An 18,828-nucleotide genomic window follows, 5' to 3' on the forward strand; every position below is an offset into this window, starting at 1 on the left:
TTATGCCTAATGCCACAGTGGACATGTCACACATTTGGAAGGTTGTCACATTCCTCTTATCCATATTTCACCCCTTCTGCAACAGAGATCAGAACTGTGATGCCTAGCATTGAAATCTTACAGTTTTATTATAAGTGGCTGAGGAAAACATTTCAGACACATCACTGCTCAAAACTGACATGAATAGGCTCCTGGAGGTGGCATTAAGGGCATGAACCCACCCCTTCCCAAGGGGAACTTATCCCCACACATTTCTCCATTGAAAACAATACCTTTGGAGTATAGTGTGACTACAATTTTTGCTTTGGTACACGGTGTGGAGCCACTAGAGACCCTTCAAAACCATCTGAAGCAGCAAAGGCTGTGTATGTGTTTTCAGCCCTCCTGTTTCACGCATTCCTGTGGCATAATCTGGGGTGTTCAATGTTGGCATGTGGATGAATAAAATGGTAAAGTGTCCCTCTAAGACCTGCCAGTTCAACAACACCCTCGGTGCCACCTGCACACCTTCATTGAGCACTTTAAAAATGTACGTGCACAGAGATTTTGACATCCATTCAGCTAAGTGGTGCTCTGCTGCTGCTCTAGTGCCTGAGGGCAGGCAATTGATTTGGCATATCTTGGATTCCGGCCACCTGCAAGCAGGCAGTGTGTGGTATGCATACCAGATAAGACTAACAAGGGACAAAGAACCTATAGATCACAGCTTTGTTCAGCCCTTGCATCATGCTTAAAAACATGGAACTGTCAGACACCAAGTATCTTACAAAAAAGTTGCGAAGTTTCAAGAACAGTGAGGAGTCTAGGAATATACTACGACCTCATATAAAGTGAAACCCAGCTTTTACGCTTCAAAATAATGGTGTAAAATGCAGGAAAATGTAAAACATGTTAAAGTTATGCATAGGATACCCCCTTGCATTTTCGCTCTTTATGTATATTTGTACGTAACAGGCATCAAAAGACTTGTCAGAGACTCTTTTATTATCTAATAAAGATTCACTATCTAGTAGAGGTATATTATCTAATAGAAACCACTGATGTAACTGGAATTGACAACTCTCTGGGAAGTAGCAACATTTGACTTAATTTCAGACATCATAATCGATGTTTTTGGAAAGCCTACAGCTATCATTCATTTTTAAAATAGTGAAATACTGCACTAGTTACATATTTTTTCATGCTTAAAGATGTGTTTCGAGAACTTTTCTCATTGTCAGGTGCAAATATGCACATAAGTATTTTGTGTGGTTTTTGAATATGTGTTATTCTGCCTCTTGAGGTTATCAGGTACTGTGCCTCCTCAGTTATGTAGAAAAACACATACACACGAACTATCACTCACACTGTTTGTATAACATCACAAAAAATAAAATGAAAATACTGCACCTGACAATGAGAATAAATTCTCAAAACACATTTTGCTCAGCATGAGAAAAATTCTTAACTGGCATTGTGATTAAACTAAAAACATTTGAGCAATGCAAAGTGAATGACGGTGTCAACTAGGGCTACAAGATGCCGAACGTCGAAACTCACAAAATATGGTTCGACAAATGTGTCACGATGACCTCAACAGTGCATTTGCATGGTAGAGAGTTTGAAAATGGTTATGAATGGTCATGATATCTTTATTCGAACGAACCTAGTTACTCCCATTGGCCATCGCACCAAGTAGTGCTTGGCAGCGGGTCAAATCTGCAGAGTAGAGCGCCCTGGTGTCAAGAAACTTAACCATGTAATATTTGTAAACACCACTGGGTGGCCAATATCATGCCAGTGTCATTGTTTCTCTGACAAATATTTTTTGTAATGCGTAAATCGCGGGAAAATTATAAATATGTTGATGCAAAATCGGGTGCAAATTAACATTGCAGACATAGAAAATTTGATAGGAACAATAACAAATGTCGTAAATGGCGGGAAAGCCTTAATTCCAGGAACGTAAAAGTGGGTTTATACTGTATATCACTCTCGTAAGGACAACAAAGACTGGATTAGACTAGTTGCAGTGTGCGTAGCTCCATACTCGGCATATGATCTCAGATTTCTATCCAACTATCTTGAACTAGTTTTTTGTACTTTCAGTAAATTATACCAGATAATTCTGCAGAAAATTATGCGCAGGTTCTTGTCCATCTGACACTTCTGTTTTGTTTCAACTTATATCATCACACAAACTGCAATTAAAAATTAATTTTCATGGTGATGTGAAAGCTGTTAATGATTAACTGTTGTACAAGATATATTAGTTATTATTGGACTTAAAAATAAAACATTCCATTGTTAACATGAAGTACTGTTTTTAGGTGTAATGAACATGGTCAATGCAAGAATGGCACATGCCTCTGTGTGACGGGGTGGAATGGTCGTCACTGTACTTTGGAAGGATGTCCAAACAGCTGCAGTGCTCATGGACAGTGTCGTGTAAATGGTGATGGTGCCTGGGAATGTCGCTGTCATGATGGCTGGGATGGACATGATTGCAGCGTACCACTGGAACAAAGTTGCAATGACAATCGGGATAATGACAGAGGTCAGTAAAATTATTGTAATGAGTAAATCATTTGGGACTAAAATTCTGCAGTAAATAAATGTGGAAAAAGAGGATGACTGACACTAAACAAACATAACTGCACATCATAAGCTAAGTAATGTGATGTACATCTATGAGAATAAGTTTGATATTTGAATCTCTACCTCTTTTTAAGTAAATTAAAAAGAAGAAAAGGGTAGGGGGGATAATTAAATCCAACAATTTATAATTTAATTTGTTAGTTTTCTTCAAATTTCTTTGAGTGTTGTCTCATTACATTGTTTCTACATAACTTCCCCATTTATTTCTTTTTTATTTTTTTCTCATGTCTCTTCATATGTTCAAGAATGTAGTGTTTAACGACAGTAATTCTGTTGAATGCAGCATACTCTTTGCACTGTCTGGCAAATCATAAGGAATGATTAATAACAAATTTTATTTAGATGGCCTGGTGGACTGTGAAGATCCAGAATGTTGCACAAATCACATTTGTCGCAGTAGCCAGTTGTGTGTGATGTCACCAAAGCCTATTGATATTCTGCTGCGCAAACAGCCTCCAGCTATAACCGCTTCATTTTTTGAGCGAATGAAGTTCCTCATTGAGGAAGGAAGCCTACAGAATTATGCTCGTCAGGAATCATTCAATGAAAGGTAGGACAATTGTAACCATTCAATTCATGTTTTGTGTTACATGCTTCTTTTCAAACAATAGTCAAGTGATAAACATGTCCTTATTGTGTGTTCTTCTTCTGTGACCCTTTACTTGAACTTGATGTTCACCAGTTTTTACATCTGCTTTGTTGTGCCCATTGTGAAATTACCGATCCTGTTTTGTATGTTAGTATATGTCTATCTGTTCTTGTGTGAGAGAGGAGATACGTGTGTATGTGTCACAGAACTGACAGCACTGATTTTGTTTCTTATTTTCAAAGAAAACTGTGTTTCAGTGCCATTGTTTTAATGTGGCACTAAAAACTATTAGTGACAGTTAAGATTTCGTATTTAACTGTGATCAGGAGTTGTGATTTCGCATTTCTTGTGATGAACTGCACAGAAAACTAAGAAAAATTCAAGATTTACCACACGAGATAGAAGGAAACACACTGGGGAAGCACATTTAAGAATTGATACAGTCTTATTGCAGCTGTTTGTCCCCTGTAATTTTTGGATGAAAACTATCACCCATCAGCTTTATAATTTGATGAAAAATATCGGCCAGATAATATCAGCAGAATTTTGTTCCTTTCAGTACAGTAAAGATATTTTTTTTTGTCCCTGTTTTCCATAAACAACCAGTTTTCAGGATTCAGATACAGTAAAAATACTTTTAGTGAAAATATAATGAAACACAGACACAAAAAACTAATTTTTTAATACACAATTTTAACCATTCTTGATTAAATGGCCGCAAAGTCCTGAACATGATGCGTAAACCTAATTACCCATATTGCCCTTTACTTTAACTTAGGGGTAATTGTAAATTAATTCTGTAAATGATAACTGAGGGTAATATCTTACCACTTTGGCTAACTGTGTGGGCTTGTTTCTCCCTGTGCTGCCACAGTGTGTTCTGGAATCACTTCAATTCAAGGTAAGATCTTCAAGTACGCAGATGGCCTACACATTCATACAGTCAATGATCTGGGGTAGTTTTGAACATGTGTAATGCATCTCTGGTTTTCTTCTCATATTAGGAAAATTAGGGAAAGCACTTACTGTTTTTACAGTAGTGTTTGATAAATTTGTGTTTAGTGTTTGACACTTGTAAATGTTGCATGGTTAATTTTCAAATTTTGACCTACTGTTGTCTTTCGTGGCTTTTAAGTTTGCTTCATCCTCACTCTGTATCTTGTGTTGTCATTTCACATATAGATATTTAGTAATAGATTGAAAAAAGTTAGTCATGATATAGTGACTTATAGCAAATTTGTTTAAACACAAATTAAATAGCTGTAGGTATTATTTGTTTCTATATTAATCAGTAATTGAGTATACAGTTACACAAAATTACTATCATCATGCATGTTACATGACACATGTCTTTAACAAAGGAAGTACAGTATGCAAATAGTTCTTGGCTTTTATATGACAATTGTAAATATATATAATAGTAACACAAAAGCTACAGGTTTTTGAAAATGTGTAACAATCAGATAAAATTCTCTTTAAATTCTGCTGTGCTAATAATAATGGACAATAAATATGCAAGAGTTAAAATAAACCAATACTAGATGTCAAAACATAGTCTATCATTTTATTTCATTCTTTTTGAAGTGATCCCTAATTGTTTCAGTCGATCTGCTGTTGTACGTGGCCAAGTTGTCACAGCCATGGGAATGGGACTGATGGGTGTCCGAGTGAGCACTAGTACCCCTCTGGAAGGATTTACACTGACTAGAGAAGATGGCTGGTTTGATCTTTTGGTGAATGGTGGAGGCGCAGTCACACTGCAGTTTGGACGAAGCCCTTTCAGACCACAAAGTCATATTGTCAATGTTCCATGGAATGAGGTACAGAAAATATTTTTGCGAATAAAATAATATCTTATGAGTAAATATATATAAATTAGAACTGTGAACTGGATATTTTTCTAAATTAGAATTTCAAATTCGTCTAAAGGGAAAGCATACCACAATTATCAAGAATCTAGTAGATTTAATCAGGGGAATCCTGTGGGCCTGGACAAGAAACACGCCGTAGCAGAATCACATGCATTTTGTTTGCAGTAAAACAGTTTTGTAACAGTTAACAACAGATCTGATGATGTTGCACTGTATGTGACATTAACTCAGAAATAGGAAACTGAAGATGTGCAGGGCTGGTTTGAGGCCAAGTGATACAAGCCACCACTTTGAGCACCAAGCTGAGAGATGTAACAGAGGCACCACAATGGTAAGATTTATGTACAGGATGTATCACAATTCGCAGCAGGTGCTTAGGGCACCGAGCTTAGAGGGGTATCCAAGTGCAAGACTTTTATACAGTGTATATCACAGTTAGTAGTGAAAACTGACATAGGTCAAAATGTATGAGGGATACGGAGGGAGGGAGGGCACACCAGATGTTCTTGAACCAACCCTGCAGATATGTCAAGAAAATAACCAGTGTTGCTGACCTGTCTTACAGTCCTCCAACAATAAGTGAGGAAACAGGAGTAATTATGGAATCTTCCCATTCTTTATCAACTTAGTGGAAAGAAGTTGTGCGTAATCAAACCAAAAAATATTTTTATTCCGGTTGTTCTGTATACATTGGAGCATTACTAGAAATAGAGCAGCAAGTTTTGCTGTATTAAGTAGTGTAAAATATTGGTTTGTGTTTAAAAAGGGAAAGAGCATACATTAATACATCAAACAATAAACAGAAAACCGTGCACTGTTAGAACAGCACCAATAAATGTAAGGGTTGGCACAGTACTAAAATTAATCCACTTCCACCCAAGCACCTATCAAAGTAACTCGAACAGAAACACAACAGGCACCAACTAATTATGTCACTCTCAAAAATGTGTGAACTCTTTGTTAACTGTGCACCAAGTAAAGTAGCAAAATAAATGTCCAAATCCAGAATTTGTATCAGAATTGTGATACAAGTTGGTATATTTCTTGATAGGCTAGAATTACTAGGATTTGACTTAAGGATATATTATTCATAATGATTTTCTGACTCTTTCTTAGTTTGTGAGTGCTTTGCGTACTTCTCATTGCAAGTTTACTGACATGTGAGAAGACTTCCGGCCACAAACACACTATATTTTGATAGTCTTCTTTCTAGTGTGTTCCTCCAAAAATGTGTCAAAAATTATTATATAGGTTTAAATCAGTTCGAGTTCTGAAGGTATCCAACAGCTTGTGTATACTGTACAACACTTAAATGATAATTATGTTATATTGGAAAACAATAAAATTTTAATGTGTGAAAATTATGTTACTATATAAACTTTTATTCCCTTATCTTTTTCATCTTACAGGTTGTAATAATTGATACGGTGGTCATGAGCACTGGCGATGAGAAACCAGTTGCAGCTGTGCCTCATTCATGTGCTGCACATGACTATGATCTTATGAAGCCTGTTGTTCTGGCAACATGGAAACATGGCTTTCAGGGAGCATGTCCAGACAAGAGTGCTATTTTAGCAGAATCACAGGTACGAATTTACCAATCATATTTACATACAAAGAGCACTTTTAATGTGTTTTTGTTGTGTCTAATATGATATTTAATAAACTGTTTGGAAGGGTTAGAGCTGTGTTAATGACAAGATCATTAGAGATGGCGCAAGCTCATATTGGACAGTGACAGAGTAAGAAATTGGCCATATCCTTTGCACCATTAAATTTAGTTGACTGGAGGATGCCATGGAAAAGTTAAATCTGGATGGTTGAGCAAGGATTTAAACTCTACTCATACTGATTGTTACAGTAATCTGTTTCTTAACCACTGTACCACTTTACTCAATGAGTAAACTGTTGAATAATGTAGATAATTTATCTGGTTCCAGTAAAATATGCTGCACTGTCATGTTACACATGTCAAGTGCGTAGAAAAAAAAAAAAGATTGAAGACAGTCAGTATAAACTCTTAACAACATTGGTCTCATTTCCATTAAACTGTCTCACCAAAATAAGTGCTGTGTCTAATTCCATTGCTCATCAGTGTTAATCATATGTTATTGGGAGAATTTGGAACAAACTATCTGGATAAGTGTAGGTTAATTTATTCTGATTAACTTTATAGTAAATCACTAATAAGTCAAGATTTGATATTACAGTTAACAGACAAACTGATAACACTATACTTTACCACATTTAAATCTTTTTGTTTCTTGGCGAATACATCTTATTACATCACTGCGATGACATATCCCTTATTGTGCTAAAATTTTAACTGATATGTTATGTTTGTACTCTTCAGAAAAAGGCAATAGTGCCTTTATTTACTGTGGGCTCTTACAAAAGTTCATGTTTCTCCTAACATTACATTACCTAAATCTGACCTGGGATGGAAAGTTGCTGTCACATGTATATGTGAATCATGTAATCTGTGCTAAATATTACCAGGTGTTACTTTATTGCTCTTTGTGTACACAGATTCAAATAACAAAATATATCCACATGTCATAAGACCACAGTCACTTTGGTCAGAGTAGTCTCCATTCCCTCATTAAGTTTGCACTGTATCACCTTCTTTGTTTCTATTATGTCTCCATGAGGCAAAGGAAAATCAGTGTTTTGGAACTTGAAAACAATTCACATTGCTAGTGAACATATAATTCTCTTTTCAACACATCAGTTGTTAACCATCATTTTTCCAGAATATTATTACTTATTGAATATAAATAAATAAATGCTACATACTGTATTCAAATGAAAAGTGCCTACTGGTCAAGTATTTTGCATAGATGAAAAGCTGGCATTTTAATAGGTCATAAACAGGCTCGTTTAATTGTTGTCAGTGGAATAATAATACTTATAAATGTTTGTACCACCTAATGAAGGCATACTACTTGGTTCAAGCCGAGAGAAGAGTTAATGTTAACTAGACAAGATATTTTCAGTAAACGATGTACTTTGACAACCAATAACATCACCAGTGGAATTTGCATTTGCCCATTTGTTGTTATTTCTCATAGCTGTTACTCACTTAGTATCCAGGTTATTGTATGTAGGCTTATATTTGTTCTCGCATAAATACATTCTGGAGTATATTTTCTTACAAGGAATCATTGCTTGAAACCTGAAGACATCATCAAAGAAAAAACAAACCTTTAAAGTTTAGTCCTAACAGACACTGCTTCTCACTTTTCAGGTTGTACAAGAAAGCCTCCAGATACCCGGTACTGGTCTTAATTTAGTATACCACAGTTCAAGAGCTGCTGGTTATCTTTCAACAATACAGTTGCAGCTTACACCAGAAACTATACCTTCATCTTTGAAACTGATTCACTTGCGAATCACCATTGAAGGCATACTTTTTGAAAAAACATTTGAAGCAGATCCCGTAATCAAATTTACTTATGCATGGAACAGATTAAATGTTTACAGGTAAACAGAATTATTTTTATTGTTATTATTTTGAGTAATTTTATGAAAAGCTTTTTTTTCAGTTTTCTGTTGGCATGGCCCTTTTCGTTATCTCAGCTCTCAACTATCTGTCTGCCTCTGAAATCACCTTCCTGACTGTATGTTTGTGAAACCTCCTGGCAAATTAAACACTGCAGAGTGGAAATTTCATTCTGGAAACATCCCCCAGGCTGTGACTAAGTCATGTCTCCGCAATATCCTTTCTTCCAGGAGTGCTAGTTTTGCAAGGTCTGCAGGGAGCTTCTGTGAAGTTTGGAAGGTAGGAGATGAGGTACTGGCAGAATTAAAGCTGTGAGGGCGGGTTGTGAGTCGTGCTTGGGTAGCTCAGATGGTAGAGCACTTGCCTGCGAAAGACAAAGGTCCCAAGTTCAAGTCTCAGTCCAGCAAACAGTTTTAATCTGAAAGGAAATTTTGTATGTTTGTTGACTTTTATTCATTATCTGGTTTATTTGTCTTTGAATTTTTTAAATTTTAACTATTTAATTTTTTAAATTTTCCATTGTAATTTGTAGTTCCTTCATACCTGCCTTGAATTCTGTAATCCTTCTAGTCTTTTCTGTTTATGCATGCTCTGGCTATTCTTTTTTCTGTCTTTGTTTCTGCAATGTTAGTAGTTTTGAAAGTGATTTCACTTGCATATGTTATTTCTGGTGGTGTAACTATTTTGTAGTGTTTTAATTTTGTACCTATTGAGAGGTTTTCTTTATTGTGTGTATTAATTGGTGATGTGTTGTGTTTTAGTAAGTTTGTTTATTCTGTTTTGCCACAAAGGTTTCACATTAAGGTAATATGTTATGGTATGATTTCTCCAAAGAATTTAAATTTGTCTGTGGTTTTAGTTCCCTGTTTTTCTATTGTAATTTTTTTATGGGTGGTGGGTCAGTTACAGTAATTTTTTGATTTAATGTTGAGGGCTTCCTAAATGTTGTTGGTTAGGACAGCTAGGTTGTCAGAAAATCTCAAATGATTTATTTTTATGTTTTCTTTGGGTCATCCAATTTTGATGCTTTTCAGGTCAACCTGTGCCGTTTTCTCATAATATATTCCAACACACAGTTGAGGAAGATTGGTAACAAGCAGTCTCCCAGACTCATGTCTGTTTTTATGAGTAATGGTTCTGTAAATCTCCTCTGAAATTGACACTGGAATGTTTGTCCATTAAAGTGGGTTCTATTAGTTTGTATAATTTTGGGTACAGTTCAAAATTTTTTAAGATTTTCAGAATTGGAGACACATGGACACAGTTATATATTATATGCTTTCATAAAATCTGCAAAGGTTATTGCAAAAGGCTTGTTTTGTTTCCTTCAATACACCAAGATTAATTGTAAAGTGATAATTTGTTCTGTGTAGCTTCTCCTGTAATATGTCTAATTCTAACTCAAATAACATGTAATCCTACCATGTAGAATTTTAAAGCAAATCTTGCATGTTTAGTCCAAATGAGATACATCTTTGCAGTTATCTGGACTGCTCTTATGGATTATAGCCATGGTCAAATGTTTTGGGAATTTTTTGTCGGTTATGTAAATTTTTGATGTAGCCAAGTGGAGTGAGGTCCAAACTGTGTCAGTGATATATCACACATACTGTGAAATACTTAGTCTTCTTCACATACCTTGTAATTTTTCAGCTCCTTGAGTGCTCCTTCCACCCCTTGGGCTGTTAAAGGGGTTTTGTGTTCAAATTTGGTCTTAATTGGAGTGCTTTCATTAATTATTTACCGTATTTACCCAAATGTAAACCAATCTCAAATGCAAGCCGCACCCCTGAAATGTGACTCAAAGGGGGAAAAAATAATAATTACCCTGATTTGAAGAGGCAGTTAAAAATCAAAACAAATATGGCTTAACATATTGCAGATAAAGTACAAAGTCGTCCACCTCGAGTATTTGTGGGGAGTAGTACTTACTCATAGTAATTCATGTGGAATTAAATTTAGCCTGTTGGATACTTAAAATTCCTATTACATTGCAAACTCTACAGCAGTCAGATTGCACGGTATCTCTTGAAATATTCAGAGTGGAACTAGGGCAGCTGCAGCTATTAAGACTTTTACATATTGTGCCAAACTTGTGTTTGAGTCATACATCAGTCATTCCATGTCATTCATATTTTTATTTTTCAAGGTTTTCATCCAATATAAGTTACATTTTGGCTTCTGATTTAGAGAACATACACAGATCAGCCAGAACATTATGACCACCAACCTACTATCAATATAAACCCATCCAAGCAATAGCAGCATCACCTGGTGATGAATGACTACTAGCCAGACACATACACAGTGCAGACTACTAGCCAGACACATACACAGTGCATTTAGTATCAGTGAACATGCTGTCCGTGTGTAGAATGAAAAATGTGTGGGATCTATTTGAGTTTCACCAAGGGCAGATTGTGATGGCCCGGAGGCTCATCACAAGAATTTCAGAAACTGCATGACTTGTTGGGTGTTCAAGGGATGCTGTGGTGAATGTCTTCAACACATGGTGAAACCCAAGTGAAACCACATTTATACATCGTGGGGTTGGGTGGTCACCCTTCATTGCAGATGTCGTACAACATAGGCTGGGCTGACTTGTAAAACAGGACAGGTGGCAAACTATGATGGAACTAACATCAGACATGCTGGAAACAGTACAAGTGTGTCTGAACACAGAGTGTACCGAACACTCCTAACAATGTGCCTCCGCAGCCAGTGACCCATGCATATGCCAATGTTAACACCATGACATGAGATATGATACTGCGTGAAGAGTTTGACAGAGCACTGAAAGACCTGAGTCGAAACAAGGCCCCCGGAGTAGACAATATTCCATTGGAACTACTGACGGCCGTGGGAGAGCCAGTCCTGACAAAACTCTACCATCTGGTGAGCAAGATGTATGAAACAGGCGAAATACCCTCAGACTTCAAGAAGAATATAATAATTCCAATCCCAAAGAAAGCAGGTGTTGACAAATGTGAAAATTACCGAACTATCAGCTTAATAAGTCACAGCTGCAAAATACTAACACGAATTCTTTACAGACGAATGGAAAATCTAGTAGAAGCCAACCTTGGGGAAGATCAGTTTGGATTCCGTAGAAACACTGGAACACGTGAGGCAATACTGACCTTACGACTTATCTTAGAAGAAAGATTAAGGAAAGGCAAACCTACGTTTCTAGCATTTGTAGACTTAGAGAAAGCTTTTGACAATGTTGACTGGAATACTCTCTTTCAAATTCTAAAGGTGGCAGGGGTAAAATACAGGGAGCGAAAGGCTATTTACAACTTGTACAGAAACCAGATGGCAGTTATAAGAGTCGAGGGACATGAAAGGGAAGCAGTGGTTGGGAAGGGAGTAAGACAGGGTTGTAGCCTCTCCCCGATGTTGTTCAATCTGTATATTGAGCAAGCAGTAAAGGAAACAAAAGAAAAATTCGGAGTAGGTATTAAAATTCATGGAGAAGAAATAAAAACTTTGAGGTTCGCCGATGACATTGTAATTCTGTCAGAGACAGCAAAGGACTTGGAAGAGCAGTTGAATGGAATGGACAGTGTCTTGAAAGGAGGATATAAGATGAACATCAACAAAAGCAAAACAAGGATAATGGAAAGTAGTCTAATTAAGTCGGGTGATGCTGAGGGAATTAGATTAGGAAATGAGGCACTTAAAGTAGTAAAGGAGTTTTGCTATTTGGGGAGCAAAATAACTGATGATGGTCGAAGTAGAGAGGATATAAAATGTAGGCTGGCAATGGCAAGGAAAGCGTTTCTGAAGAAGAGAAATTTGTTAACATCCAGTATAGATTTAAGTGTCAGGAAGTCATTTCTGAAAGTATTCGTATGGAGTGTAGCCATGTATGGCAGTGAAACATGGACGATAAATAGTTTGGACAAGAAGAGAATAGAAGCTTTCGAAATGTGGTGCTACAGAAGAATGCTGAAGATTAGATGGGTAGATCACATAACTAATGAGGAAGTATTGAATAGGATTGGGGAGAAGAGATGTTTGTGGCACAACTTGACCAGAAGAAGGGATCGGTTGGTAGGACATGTTCTGAGGCATCAAGGGATCACCAATTTAGTATTGGAGGGCAGGGTGGAGGGTAAAAATCGTAGAGGGAGACCAAGAGATGAATACACTAAGCAGATTCAGAAGGATGTAGGTTGCAGTAGGTACTGGGAGATGAAAAAGCTTGCACAGGATAGAGTAGCATGGAGAGCTGCATCAAACCAGTCTCAGGACTGAAGACCACAACAACAACAACACCATGACATTGGCAACTATGACTAAAATGGGCACATGACCATCCACACTGAACGTTGGCACAGTGGCAGAGTGTTGCATGGTCTTCTGAATCCTGATACCTTCTTCATCATGCTGATGGGAGGGCGCAAATCTGTTGTCTTCCAGGGAAACAGCTCCTAGACACCTTAAATGTGGGACAGGAGAACAGCTGGCGGTGGCTCCCATTATGCTCTAGGGAACATTCGCGTGAGCATCCATGGGTCCAGTGGAGCTCATGCAAGAACCATGGTGGCCAAGGAGTATCATACAATGGTCACACACTTCATATACCCCTTCATAATGATCATGTTACCTGACAACAGTGACAGTTTTCAAAAAGATAATGCGCCATGTCACAAGGCCAGTAGTGTGATGGAGCGGTTCGCAAAACACAGTGACAAGTTCCAGTTGATGTGCAGGTCCCTCAACTCGCCGGATCTGAACCCAATCGAACATGTTTGGGGTGTGATTGAACATGGTCTCAGAGCTCATTGTCCCCCCTCCCCGGAATTTAAAAGAATTAGGTGACGTGTGTGTCCAGATGTGGTACAAACTCCCTCCAGTGACCTGCCCTAACTTCACTGATTCCATGCCATGACACATTGCCGCTGATATCCTTGCCAAAGGTTGACATACTGGCTATTGGGTAGGTGGTCATAGTGCCCTGGCTGATTTGTGTAAATTTAGTGAAGAGCGGTCTATATATTCAAGACACTGGTTTGTATCATCTCTGGTAGAGGTTAGACAGGGTACTTTATTAGTATACTTTTTTAATATTCTACACAATATAATTTGTCTACACAGACTCATTTCCACCACAAATGATTCATACAAAATGCAAACTGCAAGTATTGTCATCACTGCAGCGAATCTTTCTCCTACGTCTGTCAGTGTTGTTGGTTGACTGCGTGATGCTTGATTAGTTTGGGGTATAAACGGACCAAACTACAAGGTCATCAGTCCCTTTTTCCTCATCCAAACAACTTTCATGTAGAACAACTCCAAAAAGGAGTTAGAGAAAGTAAAAGGGTGTAAAACTAACATGGAATCACACTGAAAGAGAAAACAAAAGAAGCAAACCAAAAGGAGGAAACATACATTAAACGGAAAAATGGAGGAATGTTTTAAAATCATACAGCAGATCGCCTGGGCTGGCTGATTGCAAGAATAGAAAAGGATGAGCCAGCCACCATGCAACATGCCTAGAAGAAGAGAAACACCAAAGCAAACAAAATACATAGAAAGAGTGATGAAGATGTAAAATGGAGGAGGGATGGAGGCCTGGGCGAGAAGGCCTGATGCCCAACCTTAGATTGTATGATAAAAAAAAAAACCCTCATGAATAAAATGTAGAACTAAATCAGCCATTGAAGCACTGTTGCCCAACACTGTAGGTATGGTGCTGGGAAGGTTAAAAGTCTGCTGCAGAGCAGCTAAAATTGGGCAGTCCAACAAGATATGGACGACAGTCATACGGGAGCCACAGTGACACCAAGGTGGGTCCTTGCGACAGATGAGGTGACCATGAGTTAGCCAGATATGGCCGATGCAGAACCTGCAATGGACAACAGAGTCCCTGCGAGTGGTTTGCATGGATGACTGCCACACATTTGTTGTGTCTTGGTGTACTGAGGGTGCGCCATTCAGTATCCCAAATCACAAAAACTTTATGGCAGAAGACCAATCAGAAATCAGTCTGGCAGACCGATCTCCAGAGTTGGTTTACCGGTAGCCTCTTTGGCCAGCCTGTCAGCAAGTTCATTGCCCAGTATCCCAACATGTCCTGGGATCCAAATGAAGGCCACTGAATGTCCACCATTGCCGAGGGCATAACCGGGCTTCTGGATAGTCATTACCAAAGGCTGTCGAGGGAAGCACTGGTCCAGAGCTTGTATGCTACACAATAGATGGCTACCAACTCTTCAGTGAAAACACTGCAGCCATCAGGCAAGGAACACTGTTCAGTATGTCCAACGTGAGTGTAAGCAAAGCATCAAGACTGTCAACTACTGTTCCATCAGTGCAGACTATTTCTGAGCCCTGGAACTTGCCAAGAAGAGAAAAATTGCCAGCAGAGGGCCTGAGCCTTTTGGGTCTTGCGATAGGTCCAGATGAAGCAGTGGCCAAGGCATGGACAACGGAGGTGTACCTAAGTGGACCCACAGGAGAGGTGGTAGAGGGAAAGTGTCTAGTTCACTAAGAAGTGACAAGACGCAGACAGCAAGGGGATTCCCCATTCTGGGCTGCTATTGCGGGAGATGGATCACCATATTAGGGAAAAGGAGACAGTAATTTGGATGACGAGGTGAACTATGAATGCCACTGGAGCCACAATGGAAAAATGTCAGCTTCCACGAAGAGGCTATTCACTGGGCTCATTCGGAAAGCTCCCATCGTGAGCTGAACTCCACAGTGGTGAATAGGGTTCAGCAGACAGAGTGCAGAGAGCAATACTGAACCATACACCAGACTCCCATAGTCAGTACAGGACTGTACGAGGGCTTTGTACAGCTGTAACAGTGTAGGACGATCAGCACCCCAGGCGGTGTGACTCAAGCATTGAATAATGTTAAGAAGCTGCCAGCACTTGTGCTTAAGCTGACGAAGATGGGGAAGCCAGGTTATAAGTGGGCATCGAAGACCAGTCCCAAAAAGCAGTAAGTCTCCATCAAATACTTGGTTATCGAGGTAAAGTTCTGGATGGGTGTCGGCAGTATGACGGCAACAGAAGCGCATGATGCATGACCAATGATGATGATGATGTGTACAATTCCACATATACAGTTCAAGATACAATGTTTACTTTATTTTTCTTGGCTATTTCACCACTTTTATCAGTATTCCAGTAGAAAAGAAAAATAATCTCTTCCGTGCAATAGATTCTCTTGGACCTTCCCTTGATGGAAGATATTCATCATCTTCTTAATAAAGCATATTAATTTTAAAACTTTACTTCTCTTTTGTTTTATATTGCGATGAACATATTTATAAACATTTAAAAAGACTGAATATTCCTAAAGTTGTGTCACTGTCACTGTGTCTTGTTGCAACATCCATTTTACAATTTGTCGGAGCATAAAAAATGTTTCGTCAAATGCAAAAAGTAAAATTTAAATGGTAGGTAATATTTTTCTTATACTTTTCAGGCAACGTGTTTATGGAGTCACAACTGCAATGGTTAAAGTTGGGTATGAATATAGTGATTGCAAAGATATAATTTGGGATGTGCAAACAACAAAGCTCAGTGGTCATGATATGAGCATATCAGAGGTTGGAGGCTGGAATCTTGATATCCACCATAGATATAATTTCCATGAAGGTAAGATAATACTTTGTGTGTTGTAGCAAACACTGCAAACGACTTAAATATTGATCAGTAAAATCACTGCTAACATGTATGTGCTCATCTTTCAAAATAATCAAAGAACCTACTGAAAAATATATAAACACTTTATTTAAGGATCAGACTGTAATGAATTACAATGCAACATGTGTGAAAATTGATCCAATACACAAGAATGATTCAAAGAATAGAGCTCACATCATTTAATCTCACTAGTAGGAAATTTATGAAATTCCATATGTAAAATTTCAGCCTCTGATCTTTTCAGGAAACTGAGATCAATATGCTTTGTATTAAAGAGCTACAATGGAATAATGACAGCCATCTCTAAATCCTAGTCACTTTTTATCTCTCTTTAATAATACTGTCATGAATACTACCCTATAGAACAATCAAAAATAAATTCAAACATACCTAATAAACTTTCAAAAAATAATACTCTCTTTTTTCCTACATCCTTTGACTGATTGCATCACTGAACACATCACCTATCTCTGATTTATTAACAAAATTGTTGGTAATTTACCTGCCATTTGAATGGTATGTTCTATCTGAAACTCTGTATCCTTGTTGCCATTTCTACTATGAAATCAATGGGATTTTTTGTGCCTCAGGAAATTGTTTAAAGGAAATACCATGTCTGGAAGCATTACATTTAGCAATTTGCTTCATGTATCATCCACAGCATTAAATTTTCCATTTCCTTTCACTGCAGTAAGTAAAATACTCTGTCTAACTTAGTTTGACTTCCACAGTAACCTGTGCTGCACAAAGGAAAATCCAGCCCAAATGTAGCACATATGTGTTTCCATACAGAAGGTCCAGTTTCAACTGAGTCTCCTGTGGGTTCTTATTGAAAAACTGTATAATGTATTAACTAAATGAGTCACTTCTGTGAAAAAAGGTGTTTTGGGTGTTTTGTTTAGTTAGTAAGATCCACCACATAAAATACACTAAGATTGTGTATCTTTTTGTGACTGAGACAAATTTCTGGTATCTTGGACAATTTATAAAATGTTTTTATCATAGAGTCATTTGATCCTCAACACACTAAATTATTCACTTGGCATGTCATCTACATGCTGTAAAAGTTCCCGTTATTCATAAAATTCTATTTTTTAATTTGTTTCCAACTAAGGAACAGAATTTCTCAGAACAAGCCATAATTCCAGCAAAATATTTATGTACTCTTATAAATTGGCAGAAACACAACTGTTGTCTTTTGTAGCATAAGTTGTGAATCATACCAGTGGCTTTAATTATTTTTAACTTTTCACACAAAGCAAGTAGAGTAGCAATTTATAATTTTAAATTATTTATAAATTAATTTTTTTTTAATTTATAAATTAATTTATAAATAAATAATTTTAAATTATTCACTTGGCATGTCATCTACATGCTGTAAAAGTTCCCATTATTCATAAAATTCTATTTTTTAATTTGTTTCCAACTAAGGAACAGAATTTCTCAGAACAAGCCATAATTCCAGCAAAATATTTAAGTACTCTTGTAAATTGGCAGAAGCACAACTGTTGTCTTTTGTAGCATACGTTGTGAATCATACCAGTGGCTTTAATTATTTTTAACTTTTCACACAAAGCAAGTAGAGTAGCAATTTATAATTGTTTCACAATGTGGTACATGTTTATGTAGTTTTGTTCAGTACATCAATTCACTTTCAGTTGCCTAAAGACTTGCCTTAATTTTCATGGAACTGTAGATTAAAAGTGTGTGTATGTGACCAAATCTCATGCTAGAACAAGCAGATGTATGAACATCATTTGAATGCATAATTTTATAGGCATACTGCAGAAGGGAGATGGATCCAACATTTATTTAAAACATAAGCCACGTGTGATACTGACGACAATGGGAGATGGGCACCAGCGGCCCCTTGACTGTTTTGACTGTGACGGCCAAGCATCTAAGCAAAGGCTTTTAGCTCCTGTTGCGCTTGCTGCTGCAGCTGATGGATCAATATTTGTCGGTGATTTTAATTTGGTGAGGCGAATATTGGTTGATGGAACTGTCAGAACACTTGTTCGACTCAAGTGAGTATTCTTTCTGCTCAGACTATAGAAACAAATTAACTCTCTCTCTCTCTCTCTCTCTCTCTCTCTCTCTCTCTCTCTCTCTCTCTGTGTGTGTGTGTGTGTGTGTGTGTGTGTGTGTGTGTGTGTGTGTGTGTGTGTGTTTGTTTTCCCAGAATAACAAAATATTATTACTAATTATAGAGATTTTTCTTGCTTCAATATTCAGTCTCCCAGAACATCCAGTTTGAAACTATATTATAAAAGCATGTCAGCAGTTTGTTTTTTTCCTCCCCTAACAATGATACATACTTTTATAGATGACTCACTATGTGGCATACCTACTTTTAGAGTACAAAGCCAGTTCCAAAAGAGGTTGTGAAGACAGTGCTTACTAAATAACACAAAAAAAGTATCTCTAAGAGATTATGAATAATTTGGGTACCTTGTGAAAGTCAATTTCAAGTCCTTGCCTAGTGCGCAATTTTAACTTCCTATAAGTGATCAACATATCATATGCATAGCCAAAAGAAAAACTGTCTGAGGCTGTAACAGTA

At 37.5% G+C, this 18,828-nt stretch overlaps 1 protein-coding gene across 1 annotated transcript in view; it reads left to right on the forward strand.

Moving 5' to 3' along the window:
- LOC126413074 (teneurin-m) overlaps positions 1–18,828 on the forward strand; it is a 118,743-nt gene that overhangs the window by 80,739 nt on the left and 19,176 nt on the right. Inside the window, exons 11-17 of the mRNA XM_050082971.1 lie at positions 2,310–2,536; positions 2,980–3,187; positions 4,830–5,046; positions 6,507–6,683; positions 8,345–8,580; positions 16,045–16,217; positions 18,043–18,292. Coding sequence (XP_049938928.1) covers positions 2,310–2,536; positions 2,980–3,187; positions 4,830–5,046; positions 6,507–6,683; positions 8,345–8,580; positions 16,045–16,217; positions 18,043–18,292 — 1,488 coding nt within the window. The remainder of the gene's footprint in view (positions 1–2,309; positions 2,537–2,979; positions 3,188–4,829; positions 5,047–6,506; positions 6,684–8,344; positions 8,581–16,044; positions 16,218–18,042; positions 18,293–18,828) is intronic.

The sequence above is a fragment of the Schistocerca serialis genome, chromosome 7 (assembly GCF_023864345.2).
Source record: "Schistocerca serialis cubense isolate TAMUIC-IGC-003099 chromosome 7, iqSchSeri2.2, whole genome shotgun sequence".
NCBI classification, from domain to species: Eukaryota; Metazoa; Arthropoda; class Insecta; order Orthoptera; family Acrididae; genus Schistocerca; species Schistocerca serialis.